Source organism: Tachyglossus aculeatus, chromosome 5 (genome assembly GCF_015852505.1).
Source record: "Tachyglossus aculeatus isolate mTacAcu1 chromosome 5, mTacAcu1.pri, whole genome shotgun sequence".
In the NCBI taxonomy this organism is placed as follows: Eukaryota; Metazoa; Chordata; class Mammalia; order Monotremata; family Tachyglossidae; genus Tachyglossus; species Tachyglossus aculeatus.
In genome coordinates this window covers 37,394,495-37,409,443 of record NC_052070.1, presented here as the reverse complement: position 1 = coordinate 37,409,443, position 14,949 = coordinate 37,394,495, and the positions used below count along the sequence as shown (strand labels likewise).

The following is a 14,949-nucleotide window of genomic DNA, read 5'->3' as shown; positions in this document are numbered from 1 at the left end:
GAGAAGTTGGCTTGAGAAGAGGGAAGTGTGTGAGCTTCGGTGTAGTGGGAGAGGAGAGGAGATAAGGAAGAGAACTGATTAAATGCCTTAAAACCAATGGTCAGGAGTTTCTGTTTGAAAAGGAGTTGGATGGGAAACCATTGGAAGTTTTTGAGGAGTGGGGAAATGTGAGCAGAACGAATTGGAGATAAATGATACAGACAGTAGAGGAAAGGGGGAGAGGTTGGAAGCAGGTTAATCAGTGAAGAAGCCAATGCAGTTGTTGAGGTGGGACATGACACATGTTTTGAACAACGTCGTGGCAGTTTGGATGGTGAGGAAGGGGCACAGTCTGTGGAACAGAAACCACCAACCTCCCTCTGTACCTCTGCAGTCCAGTTTGCTGGAAATAACCAGAATCTTCTTCCTTTTTCCTTCTTTTTTTAAAATGGCATTTGTTTAGCACTTACTATGTGCCAAGCACCCTTCTAAACATTGGGGTAGATACAAAGTTATCAGGTTGGACGCAGCGCCTGTCCCACATGGGGCTCACAGTCTAGGTAGCAGGGAGTAGGAATTAATCCCATTTTACAGATGAAGAATCTGAGGTGCAGAGAAGTTAAGTGACTTGCTCAAGGTCACACAGCAGAAAAGTGGCAGAGTTGGGATTAGAACCCAGGTCCTCGGACTCCCAAGCCCGTGCTCTCCCCCAGCTCCCCTCATCAAGTCCCTCAGCTCCTCTGGGCTCTGAACCGGCTCCCAGTCAAGCCCTGCCCTAGACTAGATGAGTGAGGGAGAGGTCCGACTCCCAGCCTCCAGCCCTCGGCCCCCGGCCTCCAGCCTCCAGAGGCGTTTTCCTCAAGCCAGTGTGGTTCCCCCACCTCTTCATGGACTCCAGGCCCCCCCCGAGCAGGGGCCTGGGTGCCTATGTCTTGGGCACCTAGTTATACCTTCAGCCCCCATCAAAGCAGCATGGCTCAGTGGAAAGAGCACAGGCTTTGGAGTCAGAGGTCAGGGGTTCAAACCCTGGCTCCACCAGTTGTCAGCTGTGTGACTTTGGGCAAATCACTTAACTTCTCTGTGCCTCAGTGACCTCATCTGTAAAATGAGGATTAAGACCGTGAGCCCTGCTGTGGGACAACCTGATCACCTTGTAACCTCCCCAGCACTTAGAACAGTGCTTTGCACATAGTAAGTGCTTAATAAATGCCATCATTATTATTATTATTGTACTCAGGTCACCGTTGCTGCCCCTAAGACCTCAGTTTCCCTGGTTTCCCTTGAGGCCCAATGCAGTGAGGCTAGGGGGTCAGAGAGATCTCCGTTCTCTGAGAACTCCGAGGCAGGTTTCATGCCCCGGCCTGCCTATGCCAGGGCCCCTTCCTTCCTTACAGCTGGGAGCCTGGGAGCCAGGCGGAGAGGAATTCAGACAGGAACGTGGTCTTGGAATGGGCAGGCCGGGGCCTGTGCCAGCCACGCCACGGGGAACAAACTCCCTCACCTGCAGGCCACGAGAGAGACTTCCGGGGAATGGCAGGCAGGTGGGCAGACGGGGGGGGCAGCAGACGGAGCTGCCCCCCAAGAGCCTGGAAGAAGTTCGCCAGGTTGGCCCCGGGGGAAGCCCTTGTGTCTGCCTCTTGGGACAAACAAATACTACAATCATTGATGACGGTGATGATGATGATAATTAGAATTTTGCTGCAGGATGGCCCAGCTCAAGTTCAAAAGCATATTCATTTGTGGAGGAGGACCAGAGGTTGAGCACGATTCTGTTTAGATAATGCTCTGGGCCCTGTGAAGGGCTGGGGCCTGTGCCATGTTCGTGGGTTCTAATCCCAGCTCCGCCACTTTGCTGTGTGACATAGGGCAGGCTACTTAACTTCTCTCTGGGCTTCAATTGCCTCTTCTGTAAAATGGGGATTAAGACTGTGAGCCCCACGTGGGACAACCTGCTTACCTTGTATCTACCCCAGCGCTTAGAACAGTGCTTTGCACATAGTAAGCGCTTAACAAATGCCATAATAATAATCAGTTTCCCATGGCCCAGCTCTAACTGGTCAGTGCTCCAGAGGGCACCTACAGCCCAACCTCACCCCTGGGCATCCCCTGCCCCTCTTGAGCCAAGACCCCCGCTCCCACCACTACTAAACCTGAGCCCCTTCCTTTCCCTCCTCCAGGTTTGGGCATGAGAAGCAGCGTGGCTCAGTGGAAAGAGCTCGGGCTTTGGAGTCAGAGGTCATGGGTTCAAATCCCAGCTCCGCCAATTGTCAGCTGGGTGACTTTGGGCAAGTCACTTCACTTCTCTGGGCCTCAGTTCCCTCATCTGTAAAAATGGGGATTAAGACTGTGAGCCCCCCATGGGACAACCTGATCACCTTGTAACCTCCCCAGTGCTTAGAACAGGGCTTTGCACACAGTAAGTGCTTAATACATGCCATCATCATTCTCCTGGGTCTCACCTGCGTGACCCCCACCTCAACACCCCCCAGGGTCACCGCAGAGGTCCGGAGTGGGAGGGTGGGAGGAGAATAGGGCTGCTGCTAGAGGAAGAAAGTGATGGGTGTAGGGCTGGGCTCTGTCCAGAAGCGTTCTGACCAGTTGGGCTGGCTATTTTGACCTCCCACTTGACCCTGACCCCTCTAGCTGCCTGGGGAGGCTGAGCAGCTCTGAGTAAACCCACAAGTGAGAGGAATAGGTCATGCATCAGAGAAGCAGCGTGGCTCAGTGGAAAAGAGCACAGGCTTTGGAGTCAGAGATCCTGAGTTCAAATCCCAGATCCACCAATTGTCAGCTGTGTGACTTTGGGCAAGTCACTTCACTTCTCTGTGCCTCAGTTACCTCCTCTGTAAAATGGGGATGAAGACCGTGAGCCCCCCCATGGGACAACCTGATCACCCTGTCACCTCCCCAGTGCTTAGAACAGTGCTTTGCACATAGTAAGTGCTTAATAAATGCCATTATTATTATGCGTCGGGTCAGCGGGTCAGGGAAGGTGTATGGATCGATCAGAGATGGTTTCCCAGAAGAGGAAGAGGAGGAAGAGAAAGAAGAAGAGGAGGAGGAGGAGTGTGAGAAGTAGCGTGGCCTAGTGGATAGGACCTGGGAATCAAAAGGACCTGGGTTCTAATCCCAATTCCACCACTTGTCTGCTGTGTGGTGATGGGCAAGTCACTTACTTCACTGGCCCTCAAGTTACCTCATCTGTAAAATGGGGATTAATACTGTGAACCCCAAGTGGGGCAGGGACTGTGTTCAACCTGATTATTTTGTATCGACCCCAGCACTTAGCACAGTGCCTGGAACATAGTAAGTGCTTAACAGATACCTTTTAAAAAATGAGGAGGAGGAAGAGGAGAAATAGGGGGACACGGAGAAGGAAGAAGAAAAAGGGAGAGTAGGAGGAGAAGAGGGGCTGTGAAGGAGGGACAGAGGTTGTGGGCATTCATTCATCCGTTCATTCAATCGTATTTATTGAGCACTTACTGTGTGCGGAGCACTGTATTAAGCGCTTGGGAAGTACAAGCTGGCAACATGTAGAGATGGTCCCTACCCAACAGTGGGCTCATAGTCTAGAAGGAGGAGATAGAGAACAAAACAAAACACATTAACAAAATAAAATAAATAGAATAAATGAGTATAAATAAAATAGAGTACTAAATATGTACAAACATATATACATATATACAGGTGCTGTGGGGAGGGGAAGGAGGTAAGGCTGAGGGGATGGGAAGGGGGAGGAGGGGGAGAGGAAGGAGGGGCAGAAAAACGATGGTGACCACTCCCTGGACACTGGTCTCTGGAGCACAATGGGGAGACTTCAGAGCCTAGAGTTGGTGATATCAGGGGCCTCGGGGTGATGTGGGGACCCCTGAATTATGAGGGAAAGCTATGGTTGTGGGTCCTACCACCTCTGGAATACTTGCCCCGCTGCCCTTGTGCCAGGTAGCTTCCAGCTTTGGGGACAGGGGGCCAAGCAGCCTGGTCAGCCTGGGGGTCATGGGGGTATCCCCTCTGCCAGTTCTTGATGGCTCTTCTGCCTGTAGACCTACAACACCAACGCCCAGGTGCCCGACAGCGCGGGCACTGCCACGGCCTACCTGTGCGGCGTCAAGGCCAACGAGGGCACCGTGGGGCTGAGCGCCGCTGTCACTCGCTCCCAGTGCAACACGACTCAGGGCAACGAGGTCACCTCCATCCTCCGCTGGGCCAAAGAGGCTGGTGAGTGGGGCCCAGGGCACCGGTGCCCGGAGGGGCATGACAGAGCTGGGCTTGGGGATGAGCAGAGAGCATGAAGCGGAGAGCCTCTGACCCCTCCCGACCTGCTAGGCTTGTCCACCCTGCCCATTAAGAGATGATGGGTCAGCTTCGCTCTTGGTTTTCTGCTGATTTTGCTTTCTGGTTTCTAGCACTTCGGGATGGGTCAGTTTCGGTTCCCACTGCAGTGAAAATAGAAGCATAAATTTTAATGTTAAATTCTCCTGTGACTAAGAGTGTGACTCTTGGGGTGAGCAGCAGGAAGGTGGGTGGGTGGGTCCCAGGTCTGTCCCTCTCTGTATAATGCACCTGCTGGCATCTGGACAACCTGCTGCAAAGAGCCCAGCAGAGGACCAACCTGAGCCATGTCCCGGGGGCGGGGTGGGAGGGTCAACAGTCCCTGGCTGGGGAATGGCCCACCCCCACATTTGGCCCTGCGTATTGCTGACCGTGCGGGTGCCCAGATGCTTGGGCACGGGGCCTGGGCTGTCTGCTCAAGCCCAGGCCTGCCAGTGGGTTGTGTGGGGATGGAAGGAGGAGACCAGCTTGAGCCTGTGTAAGGCCCTGTCCCTGGGCTGGACTGGGTCTGCCCTCGGCATAAGCAATGCCAGCGAGCCGGCAGGTATGTCCCAATCCCCCAGCTCGGTGCCCAGGAGACGGGGGGCAGGGAGGCTCCTTGGATTGTGGGGCCCAACTTCCCTGGCCCAGCCAGTTCCCGGCTGATGCAGTTTCTCCTCACCACTGTAGGCAAATCCGTGGGCATCGTGACCACGACTCGTGTCAACCACGCCACCCCCAGCGCGGCCTACGCCCACTCTGCCGACCGGGACTGGTACTCGGACAACGAAATGCCCCCGGAGGCGTTGGCCCAGGGCTGCAAGGACATCGCTTACCAGTTGGTCCACAACATCCCCAACATTGAGGTGAGACTCCCGAGTCCTGGGCCCGTGTGAGTCGGTTTTGCGGGCTCCTGTGGTCCTCTGGGAGCCAGCATCCAGGACCTGCAGGGATCGCATCACCCTCAAATGAATCAAGATGACTCCGGCATCTTGGACCACAGGTCCTTCCCATCCTGGGCCCCTAGCTCCACCTCACTCAACCGGCTCATTTATCATCCCAAGCGCTTAGTACAGTGCTCTGCACACAGTAGGCGCTCAATAAATCCGATTGAATGAATGAATCACCAACATCACCAGCACGCTTATGTCCTCTGCTCTACATTAAATCCTTGGTAACACTGAATCAATTAAGCAATCAATTGCTCATGTTTATTGAGCATTTACTGTGTGCAGAGCCCTGTATTAAATGTTTGGGAGAGTCCAATGTAACAGCTGGTAGGCACTTTTCCTGCCCAGTGGGGAAGACAAACAAACACAGTTGGCAAATATACACTAAGCAAGAATAAGAGTGAGAGGGCAGGAATGATAATAGTGAAGATAATAACACAGTAGTCGTACTTAGTAAGTACTTATATGTGTTGAGCCCTGGGGAAGATACAGATCAGACACAACAGAGCAACATGTGATAAAAGGAAAGTAAGCAATTAGACAAATAGATAATAAATCCATTGATGTGCATGTGAGTCCTGTTGGAATAACTTTAATCCGTCAGTCAATTAAAAACATTTATTGAGTGTTTACTGTGTGCAGAGCACTGTACTAAGCACTTGGGAGAGTACAATACAGTAGATTTGGAAGATACAATCCCTGTTCTCAAAGAGCTTACGGACTAGATTGGGAAAACAGACACTAAAATAAATTGCAGATAGGGAAAATGAGAGAGTGTAAAGCCTGCTGTTGGGTAGGGACCATCTCTATATGTTGCCAACCTGTACTTCCCAAGCGTTTAGTACAGTGCTCTGCACACAGTAAGTGCTCAATAAATACGATTGAATGAATGAATGAATGAATGTGTACGTAAGTGCTGTGGGGCTGAAGTAGAATGAATATCAAGTGCTTAAGTGCGTAAGGGGTAATAATAATGATAACTATGGTGTTTGTTAAGCACTTACTATGTGCCAAGCACTGTACTAAGTATGGGAGTAAATACAAGAAAGTCTGGTCCCACATTGGGCTCACAGTCTAAGAAGGAGGGAGTATAGGTATTAAATGCCCATTTAGTAGATGACAAAACTGAGGGACAGAGAAATTAAGTGACTTGCCCAAGGTCACATAGTAAGTATGTGGCAGCCAGGCCCTCTGACTCTCAGGACCATGCTCTTTTCACTAGGTCATGCTGCTTTCCTGCAGTAGGAGGAGGAGGAAGAGGATGAGGAGGAGAAGGAGGAGGAGAAAGAATAGTGATAGCAATAGCAGTAGTAGCAATAATAGTATTTATTATTGCTGCAGTGCTTGGGAAGTGCAAAACAAAGAGGTGACATTTTCCGTGCCTATTTGGGTACTGACCCAAGTACAAAGGAACTCAGATGGGAGAACAAAGGGGCAAATGTAGGCTTATTAGGGAAAGATCGCTTGGAGGAGATGTGATTTTTAGGAGGGCCAAGAAGGTGGGGCTTTGTCAGAGGCTTGTGGGAGGAGATTTCATTGTGGGGTTCCCACACTAAGCCCCCTTTCTCCTCTCCTCCTCCCCATCCCCTTCCTCCACCCTACCTCCTTTCCCTCCCCACAGCACTTGTATATATATATTCGTACAGATTTATTATTCTATTTATTTTAATTGTACATATTTACTACTCCATTTATTTTGTTAATGATGTGCATTTAGCTGTAATTCTACTTATTCTGATGGTTTTGACACCTGTCTACATGTTTTGTTTTATTGTCCGTCTCCCCCTTCTAGACTGTGAGCCCGTTGCTGGGTAGTGACCATCTCTATATGTTGCCGACTTGTACTTCCAAGCGCTTAGTAAAGTGCTCTGCACACAGTAAGCGCTCAATAAATATGATTGAATGAATGAAGATGGGGAAGGACAGGTTTGCTTGCTCCATGACTCGGTATTGAAGTCTGGGCACCTCGAGTAGTAGGAGTAGTAGTAGTAATAAAAGCAGAAGCAGTAGTAATAATAATAATTATTATTATGGTATTTGTTAAGTGCTTACTATGTGTTGGGCACTGTACTAAGTGTTGGGGTGGAAATAAGGAAATCAGATTGGCCGCATTCCCTAGGGGCTCCCAGTCTTGATGCCCATTTTACAGATGAGGTAACTGAGGCCCTGAGAAGTGAAGAAGAGAAACAGCGTGGCTCAGTGGAAAGAGCACCAGCTTTAGAGTCAGAGGTCATGGGTTCAAATCCCGAGTCCGTCACTTGACAGCTGTGTAACTTTGGGCAAGTCACTTCACTTCTCTGTGCCTCAGTTCCCTCATCTGTAAAATGGGGATTAAGACTGTGGGCCTCCTGTGGGACAACCTGATCACCTTATAACCACCCCAGTGCCTAGAACAGTGCTTTGCACATAGTAAGCGCTTAACAAATACCGTCATTATTATTATTATTATTATAAGTCACTTGCCCAAGTCACTTAGCAGACAAGTGGCAGAGCCAGGACTGGAATCCATGACCTTCCGACACTCATTGCCATATTCTATCCACTATGCCACTTTGCTTTACAGTAGTAGTAATAGTATTAGTACTAGTAAAAGCAGTAGTAGTAGTAGCAATAATAGTATTTATTGAGTGCCCTCTGGATGCAGTGCTTAGGAAGTTCAAAACAGAGAAGTGAAATATTCGCTGCCCACAAGATACTTTAATTGGGAAGATGAAAAATTAGAGTAGTCAAAAGAAATAATGAATTTACAATTGAATAAGCATCTATACAAATTGTGGAGGTGGCATTTTAAGAAGGCTTAAAATGTGGGAGACACTATAGTCTGTCAGATTTGGAGAAGGACAGAATTTCAGACCCCAAAATTAACATGCGTCAAGAGTGAAGTGCAGGTGGAAGAGGAACCAGAGAACAAAACTGAGAAGGAGCAGACAGACAGCTAAGAAAATCAGGCTAATACTTTATCGGAAAACCAAAGCCTAGTAGTATTCCAAAGAGGAAGGAACGACCCACAGATCAAAGGTTGCTGAAAGATCCTGGAGGATTAGAGTGAGGCAGAGCCCATTGGACTTGGCTACAAGGAACTCTCTGGTGACTAGACTGTGCAGTTCCGTGAGTTTCTGGCGCTGGCGTAAGCGGAATGTCCGATAGACTGGTCCCAGACGAGCAGGAGCAATAGAGTACTTGGGACAACGACAGCAGTCAAAGCCAAGACTGTCTCAGTTAGCCCGGGGCACATGGCCAGAGGTTCCTGCAATCTGGAACTTATTTCTGGCCCTGGTTAAACTACTGAAAAGTGAGGATTTCCCCAGGAAATGAGAAAGATTGCTAACTCTTCTCCCCTCACCCTGTGTATGGACACAGGAAGCCAACAACCCCAGGTCTCCCTGAGCCCTACAGAAGTTGAGGCTCTGTTTAAGGCTGGTGGGCCCTGGGAGATGGGGCCCTCAGGTCACAATTCACCTCCTCCCTCATCCCCTGTCTGTAAGGATTCCCTTACCTCAAGATGCGGGCAGGTACTGGTGATGAGGTGGCCATCTGGGACTTGATGTCTGTGAGCAATAAATGTGCCTGTTCATTGTTGTATCGTACTCTCCCAAGTGCTTAGTACAGTTGACTTTACACAGTAAGTGCTCAGTAAATATGATTGACTGACTGACTGACGGTGACTCAGATGGCTGGTGGCCTTCTGGTCCCTGTTCTCTTCCACCTGGAGCACTTTCCCAGGAGGAGCCAGAGTCGGGGTGGCGGAGGAGTATGGAGATCTGAAAACATCTGTGCAATTAAAGACTTAGAGGAACGGGAGGAAGACAGGGGACCCAGACTGAGGGGACTTCCTATGGGACTGTGCTGAGGGTGAACAGTAAACAGGAATTCTCCCCATTTCCCCAAATTTTCTGTCCTGCCTCTCACCCCCTACCATCCCACTGCTGGAACTGCCTCAGAGTCTGGGGAGTGGGGAGGCCCATTTTTTTTATGGTATTTAATAAGTGCTTACTACATGCCAAGGACTGTACTAAGTGCTGAGGTAGAAACAATTTAATCAGGTTGGATACTGTCCCTGTCCCAATCAGGGTTCACAGTCTTAATCCCCATTTTACAGATGAGGTAACTGAGCCCCAGAGAAGTGAAGTGACTTGACCAAGGTCACACAGCACACAAGTGGAGAAACCGGGATTAGATCCAAGGTCCTTCTGACCCCCAGGCCTGTGCTCTATCTAGGCCACGCTGCTTCTTTATTTAGGGCAGGCAACAATCACCACCTCCAGCTTCCCTTGTTCTGGGGGGATTATTGGAGCTGTCCATCTCTTGGGAGCTGCCCTGCTCTCTTCCTTTTCCAGAGGGCTTTCTCCTGCTGGAGGGGGCCTGGCAGGGCAGCCCAGGCCCAGGGCTCTGAGGAGCCCAGCCTGACTGGGATGGACAGGATCCAGGCATTGAAACATGGTGGAACTAATGCTACTGGTCTCCGTCCATTGGGGACCAACTGGGTTCTGGTTTGGTCTGGCCTATCCGAACTTGGAAAGATCCAGAGAGGCCCTAAAAGCACCAGACCTGTCCCCAGACAACTCTGGTCCCGAGTGTGTTGGGACGCAGGCTTGGTGGGGGCTCTTCTCTGTGAGTCCTACTCTGAATTACACCCTCCCAAATCCCTCCAAGATCGGCCAGACCCCCAGATGCTCCTGGGCACCTTGGGACCCTGCATGCATCCCCTGTGACCCCTGGACAATGGGAAGAGAGAACCTCAGGGGAAGCCCTGGACCAAACCTGGCCTGGTTCTGAGCCCATCCCCAGTACCGGCTCCAGTCTCAGCCTCCAGACCCATCATCCCCTAGGGAGACCTGGGGAGGGGGAGATGGAGAGCAAGAAACAGAAAAAGAGAGAGAAAATCCCAAGGTAAAGCCCCCTGGGGACTATGCTGAGGACCTGGCCACCCCCACTCCCCACTTTCCCCACAACCCAACTCTGTGCTCCAAGCTCTGGTGGCAGCCCTGAAAACAAATATGTCTTCTGCTTGAAGTCAAAAGACAGCAACCCCAACCCCAAAGCCAAACACCAACTCTGTTATTTAGGAGTCTAATGATCCCATTTTAAGTCACTGCCTCGGAATGGGGATAATTACATGTTGGGGCAACGGACTTTGGTGTTTTCGTCTCTGGGCTGCCCTGTTGCCGCCGTCACTCACCTTTTAGACCCCAAAATGGTCTCAGGCCCTGGGGGCAGCCAGCGGGCCTCTGGGAAGGGAGTGGTCAGTGGTCACAGTGGTCACAAGTCTGACTGCGGCCACGTCCCTACCCTCCCCATGCCCGGCCCCTTGCCTCCTCGCTCTCTTCCCGGAACCTAAGGCTCGGGCTCTGCAGGCTTTGAACGCAGTGCCTCCACCAGAGCCAGGACCTGGGGATGGGAGGGGGCCGGGGTGGGACAGAGATGGGACCACAGGAATGGTGGGGACGTGGAGACCAGCCGGTCAGGGGAAGAGGTGACCGGGGGTTTCGCCATTGAGTGTCCAGTGAGAGTCCACGCTGGCCCCACCCACTGTCCCTCGGGGTCTCCGCTGTCTGGGACCTACCTGGGGTCCAGTGGGATTCGGGGGGAGGGGCCCTGGGCAGTCGGGGAAATCTCTGCTCCATCATTCGGTTTCTAAGGGATGGCACCAACCAACTCCATTGTATCCTACTCTCCCAAACGCTTTAGTTCAGTGCTCTGCACACAGTAAGCACTCAAGAAATACCACTGATTGATCGATTCTAAGTCTTTCAAGGTCGTTTCCCAAGTGAGCACAAAGACAGACCCTGAGCCATAGAGAGAAGAACAGATGAGTTGGGTGGACGGCAGGCAGTGAGGGGAGAGGGAGCCTGGTCCCGGCCCGGAGTCCCCCCAGCTCTGGGTGGCGGTCGGCAGGAGAGGAGCTGTCCTGTGTCCTGAGGCCGCGGCCTCGGTGACAGGAGGACACGGGCGGGCGTGGCGCTGGCTGGATTCTTGTTGCTCCATTTAAAAATAGCCCCGACTTGAAATCCCCGCGCCCAAGGGAAACAAACACTTCTGCTTTTGAAAAACCATCCTCGGGTCGGTAAAATTAGTTTGGCTTTGATTAAACAGACAGCGTGTTCCTGGCCCCCTGGGATGGGCGCCTGCTGTTTGCCCAGAGCCAGGCCCGGGGGAGCTGGGGCTGGAGGAGCCGGGGTGAGGGGAACCAAGGTCGGGGGGGCTGAGGTCAGGGGAGTTAGGACCAGGGAAGCCAGGGCTGGGGAATCTGGAACCGGGGCAGTTGGGTCCAGGGGGAACCAGGGTCAGAGAAGCCGGACCACCGAGTCAAAGGGCAGGGGAGCCGGGAGGAGGAAGGCCAAGGCCAGAGAAGCCGGAGCCTGAGGAACCGGGCCCCATTCAGGGAATGTGAGGCCCAGAGAGGGGCAGGCTCCAAGGAGAGACCACATCTCTTGAAGTTGTCCCAGGCAGAGGGAAGTGTGTGAAGAGAGCAAGCACTTTTTTTTTCTCCTAATGGTATTTGTTAAGCGCTTGTTATGTGTCAGGCTCTGTTTTAAGCACTGGAATAGATACATGCTAATCAGGTTGGACACAGTCCATGAGCTCGTTGTGGGCAGGGATTGTCTCTACAGCTGTATTGTACTTTCCAAGTGCTTACTACAGTGCCCTGCACATAGTAAGCACTCAATAAATACAATCGAATGAACGTCCCACGTAATCCCCATTTTACAGAGGAGGTAACTGGGGCACCGAGAAGTGATGTGACTTGCCCAGGGTCACACAGCAGATAAGTGGAAGAGCCAAGATTAGAACCCAGGTCCTTCTCTCAGGTCCATGCTATGTTCAATCAATCAATCAATCAATCAATCGTATTTATTGAGCACTTACTGTGTGCAGAGCACTGTACTAAGCGCTTGGGAAGTACAAGTTGGCAGCATATAGAGACGGTCCCTACCCAACAGTGGGCTCACAGTCTAGAAGTTCAATAAGTCATGCTACTTCTCCTGGGAGACCTTGGCTTAGGTGTCCTCCCTGGGAAGCCTCTATTTAGCATAGCCCAAGGGTTTCCAGACAGGGGGGATTATTCCTTCACAATCATACCAGACAACCCTCCAGACAGCGCCTCCCCCATCCCATCAAGCGCTTAGTACAGTGCTCTGCACACAGTAAGCGCTCAATAATTACGATTGAATGAATGAATCTCATCCTGGGGACTCGGCATCCCAATTTCCACCAATCTTGCAGTATCTCAGGGAGAGAAGGATATCTCCACTGATGGAACTCCACCTCAGGAACAGAGAGAGAAAGTGACCTCCCCAGGGACACACAGCAAACCAGGCAGAGAGTTAGTGCAGTGTTCTGCACGCAGTAAGCGCCTAATAAATGTGACTGACTGACTGACCAGGAGCCCTGATGTTCAGACCAGGATGCTGGGGCCTGGATTTAACCCTTTAACGACCTCCTCAGGCCCTGGTTGTGTAATACCACCTCCATATCTGTCTCTCTGTCTCTCTCTGACTAGGTGATCATGGGCGGGGGGCGAAAATACATGTATCCCAAGAACACCAGCGATGTAGAGTACCACGATGAGGAGAAGGCAAGAGGCACTCGTCTGGATGGCCAATTTCTAGTCAGAGCCTGGAAGGACCACAAACCTCAAAACAAGGTACCTGCTCAGAGGGGTGGATTCTGGGCCAGTACAACCATGGACGTTTCTGTCTGAAGAGAGGTATAGGGAGGTGGATACTTCTGACAGTAATCTGGCTTTTTTTGAGGCCGGGCAGGAGCCTCTAGATTCCGTTTCCCTGAGACAAATGGGGAAACTGAGGCAGAGGGTGACGGAGCCCTGTCCCAGCATCTCTCAGTGAGTCTGTGGCAGGATGGACTGCACAGTCTCCAGGACACAGTCCGCTAGGCTGTCCTGTCCGCTGGTGAATCTCCAAGCCTGCCACTCACTCTGAGTTCAGCCGGGAGGTATCAACCTGCTGGCTGTCTCTCTCCATTTCCTTCAGCAGCAAACCCCTCACCCTCTCCTCAGTGATCCAGCCTGAAAAAAAAATCTTTCCAGGAGCCCTTTTACAGCTCTGAGGCAAGCAGATTCTCAAACAAGGAAGTTCCTTTTATGAATCAGCTGTGTTTCATCAATAAGGGAACTTCCCGGGACCTTCCCCAAGGAGTAGCAGAAGTGCCCCCTGCCCTGGGTCACTACACTTATTGTTTCTGGAGTCCCTTTCCCTAGATGGGGACCCCATCCTCCTCCTTCCTTGTTGCTGAGGCAGCTTTGCCGACTCTCCAGGTGCCCCTGCCCCTTGGGGGAAGGGCCTGGCCTGTGGTCTGCCCAGCAGCTCGCCACGCTGGGAGAGGAAACCAGCTTCCCAAAGAGACCGCCCAGCGGCTCACCCTCTCCGGCAGGCCACCCAGAGTTCCCTGGGGACAGGCCCATCTGCCCCTTTAAGCGGGCTGCTCTGCAGGCTGCAGGATTGCTGTTTTCCTCCTGGGCCTGGCTCCGGGAGGGGGTTAGTTGAGGGAGGGGGGAGGAGGGGAAGCAGAAAGGGGAGGGAGAGACTGAGAGAGAGACAGGGTCTGGAAATGTCTGTGGTCAAAACCACTGAAGACAGTGGTGAGCTGCCGCGGTCGGGGCAAGGGTCTTTGATGTTTCGGAACGCTCTCTGAAGGATTCGATTTCTAAATTGTTTCAGACTCCATGCTGGGGGGCCCAGAAGAGGCTCTGAGCAGGGTGAGCGGTTTGGGTCATCTCTATCCTCCCAGGCAAGCTAGGAATGCTCTCCAAGCTTGGTGGGGGTCCAAACCCTTCCCCCCGACACCACATACTCCTATAATGCTACTCTCTTACATCCCCTTTCCCAGAAGGCCCCAGAACTGAGCTGGCTGACAGCTGCCATCCCGGCCGCTTAAAAAAAAAAAATGTTGTGTTTGTTAAGCGCTTACTATTTGGCAGGCACTGTACTAAGTGCTGGGATGGATACAAGCAAATCGGGTTGGACACAGTCCCTGTCCCACATGGGGCTCGCAGTCTTAATTCCCATTTTCCAGATGAGGTAATGGAGGCACAAGGAAGTAAAGTGATTTGCCCAAGGTCACACAGGAGATAAGTGGCGGAGTCGGGACTAGAACCTAGGTCTATTCACTAGGCCATGCCGCTCATGTTGTGAAGTTCCGGCTTCAGGCCGGGGCTGGGCCTGCTAGGAGCTGGGAGGCAGGGAAGTAAAGGTCTCTAGTCTTCTTTGGGGACACAACGCCTGCCACAGGCTGGCAGGGTCCCTGCTTTCCTCTCCCAGCCTCTGCTGCTTTGGGGTTCTCCGTGGGCTGGGTGATTCTGGCCTCGGGCAGGATGGGGCTGGGAGGTTATGGCCTCTTGGTCCATCTGTCCATCCAACTCCCTTCTCTACCGACCTCCCCTCGGGGCCACATCTGGAGAAGGGAGTCACAGCCAACCCTCCCTCTTTCAGCTGCAGACTCCCCTAGGAGTCCCACTGGCCTCCTGCCTGAAGCCTCTGGTCATCAGGCCTGACCTCGTGGATCTGCAGGACCCTGGCCAGTGTCCCAAGGGCAGTGGCTCTTCCGTCTGCCTCTCCCTGTCCCCCCACAGACACCTGGAAGAAGCCAACTGCACCCCAGGATATCAGGATATCAGTGGGTGAGGGGGCAGCTGAGGCTGGCCTCTGTCCATTCACCTTTGGAAGCGGAGCCTAGGGCTGGGGGTTGGCCC

The 14,949-nt window shown here is 52.2% G+C and overlaps 1 protein-coding gene across 1 annotated transcript in view; it reads left to right on the top strand.

The window, feature by feature from the left end:
• Window positions 1-14,949, top strand: part of ALPL (alkaline phosphatase, biomineralization associated) — a 41,378-nt gene that overhangs the window by 9,868 nt on the left and 16,561 nt on the right. The window contains exons 4-6 of the mRNA XM_038747086.1: window positions 4,023-4,197; window positions 4,981-5,156; window positions 12,742-12,885. Coding sequence (XP_038603014.1) covers window positions 4,023-4,197; window positions 4,981-5,156; window positions 12,742-12,885 — 495 coding nt within the window. The remainder of the gene's footprint in view (window positions 1-4,022; window positions 4,198-4,980; window positions 5,157-12,741; window positions 12,886-14,949) is intronic.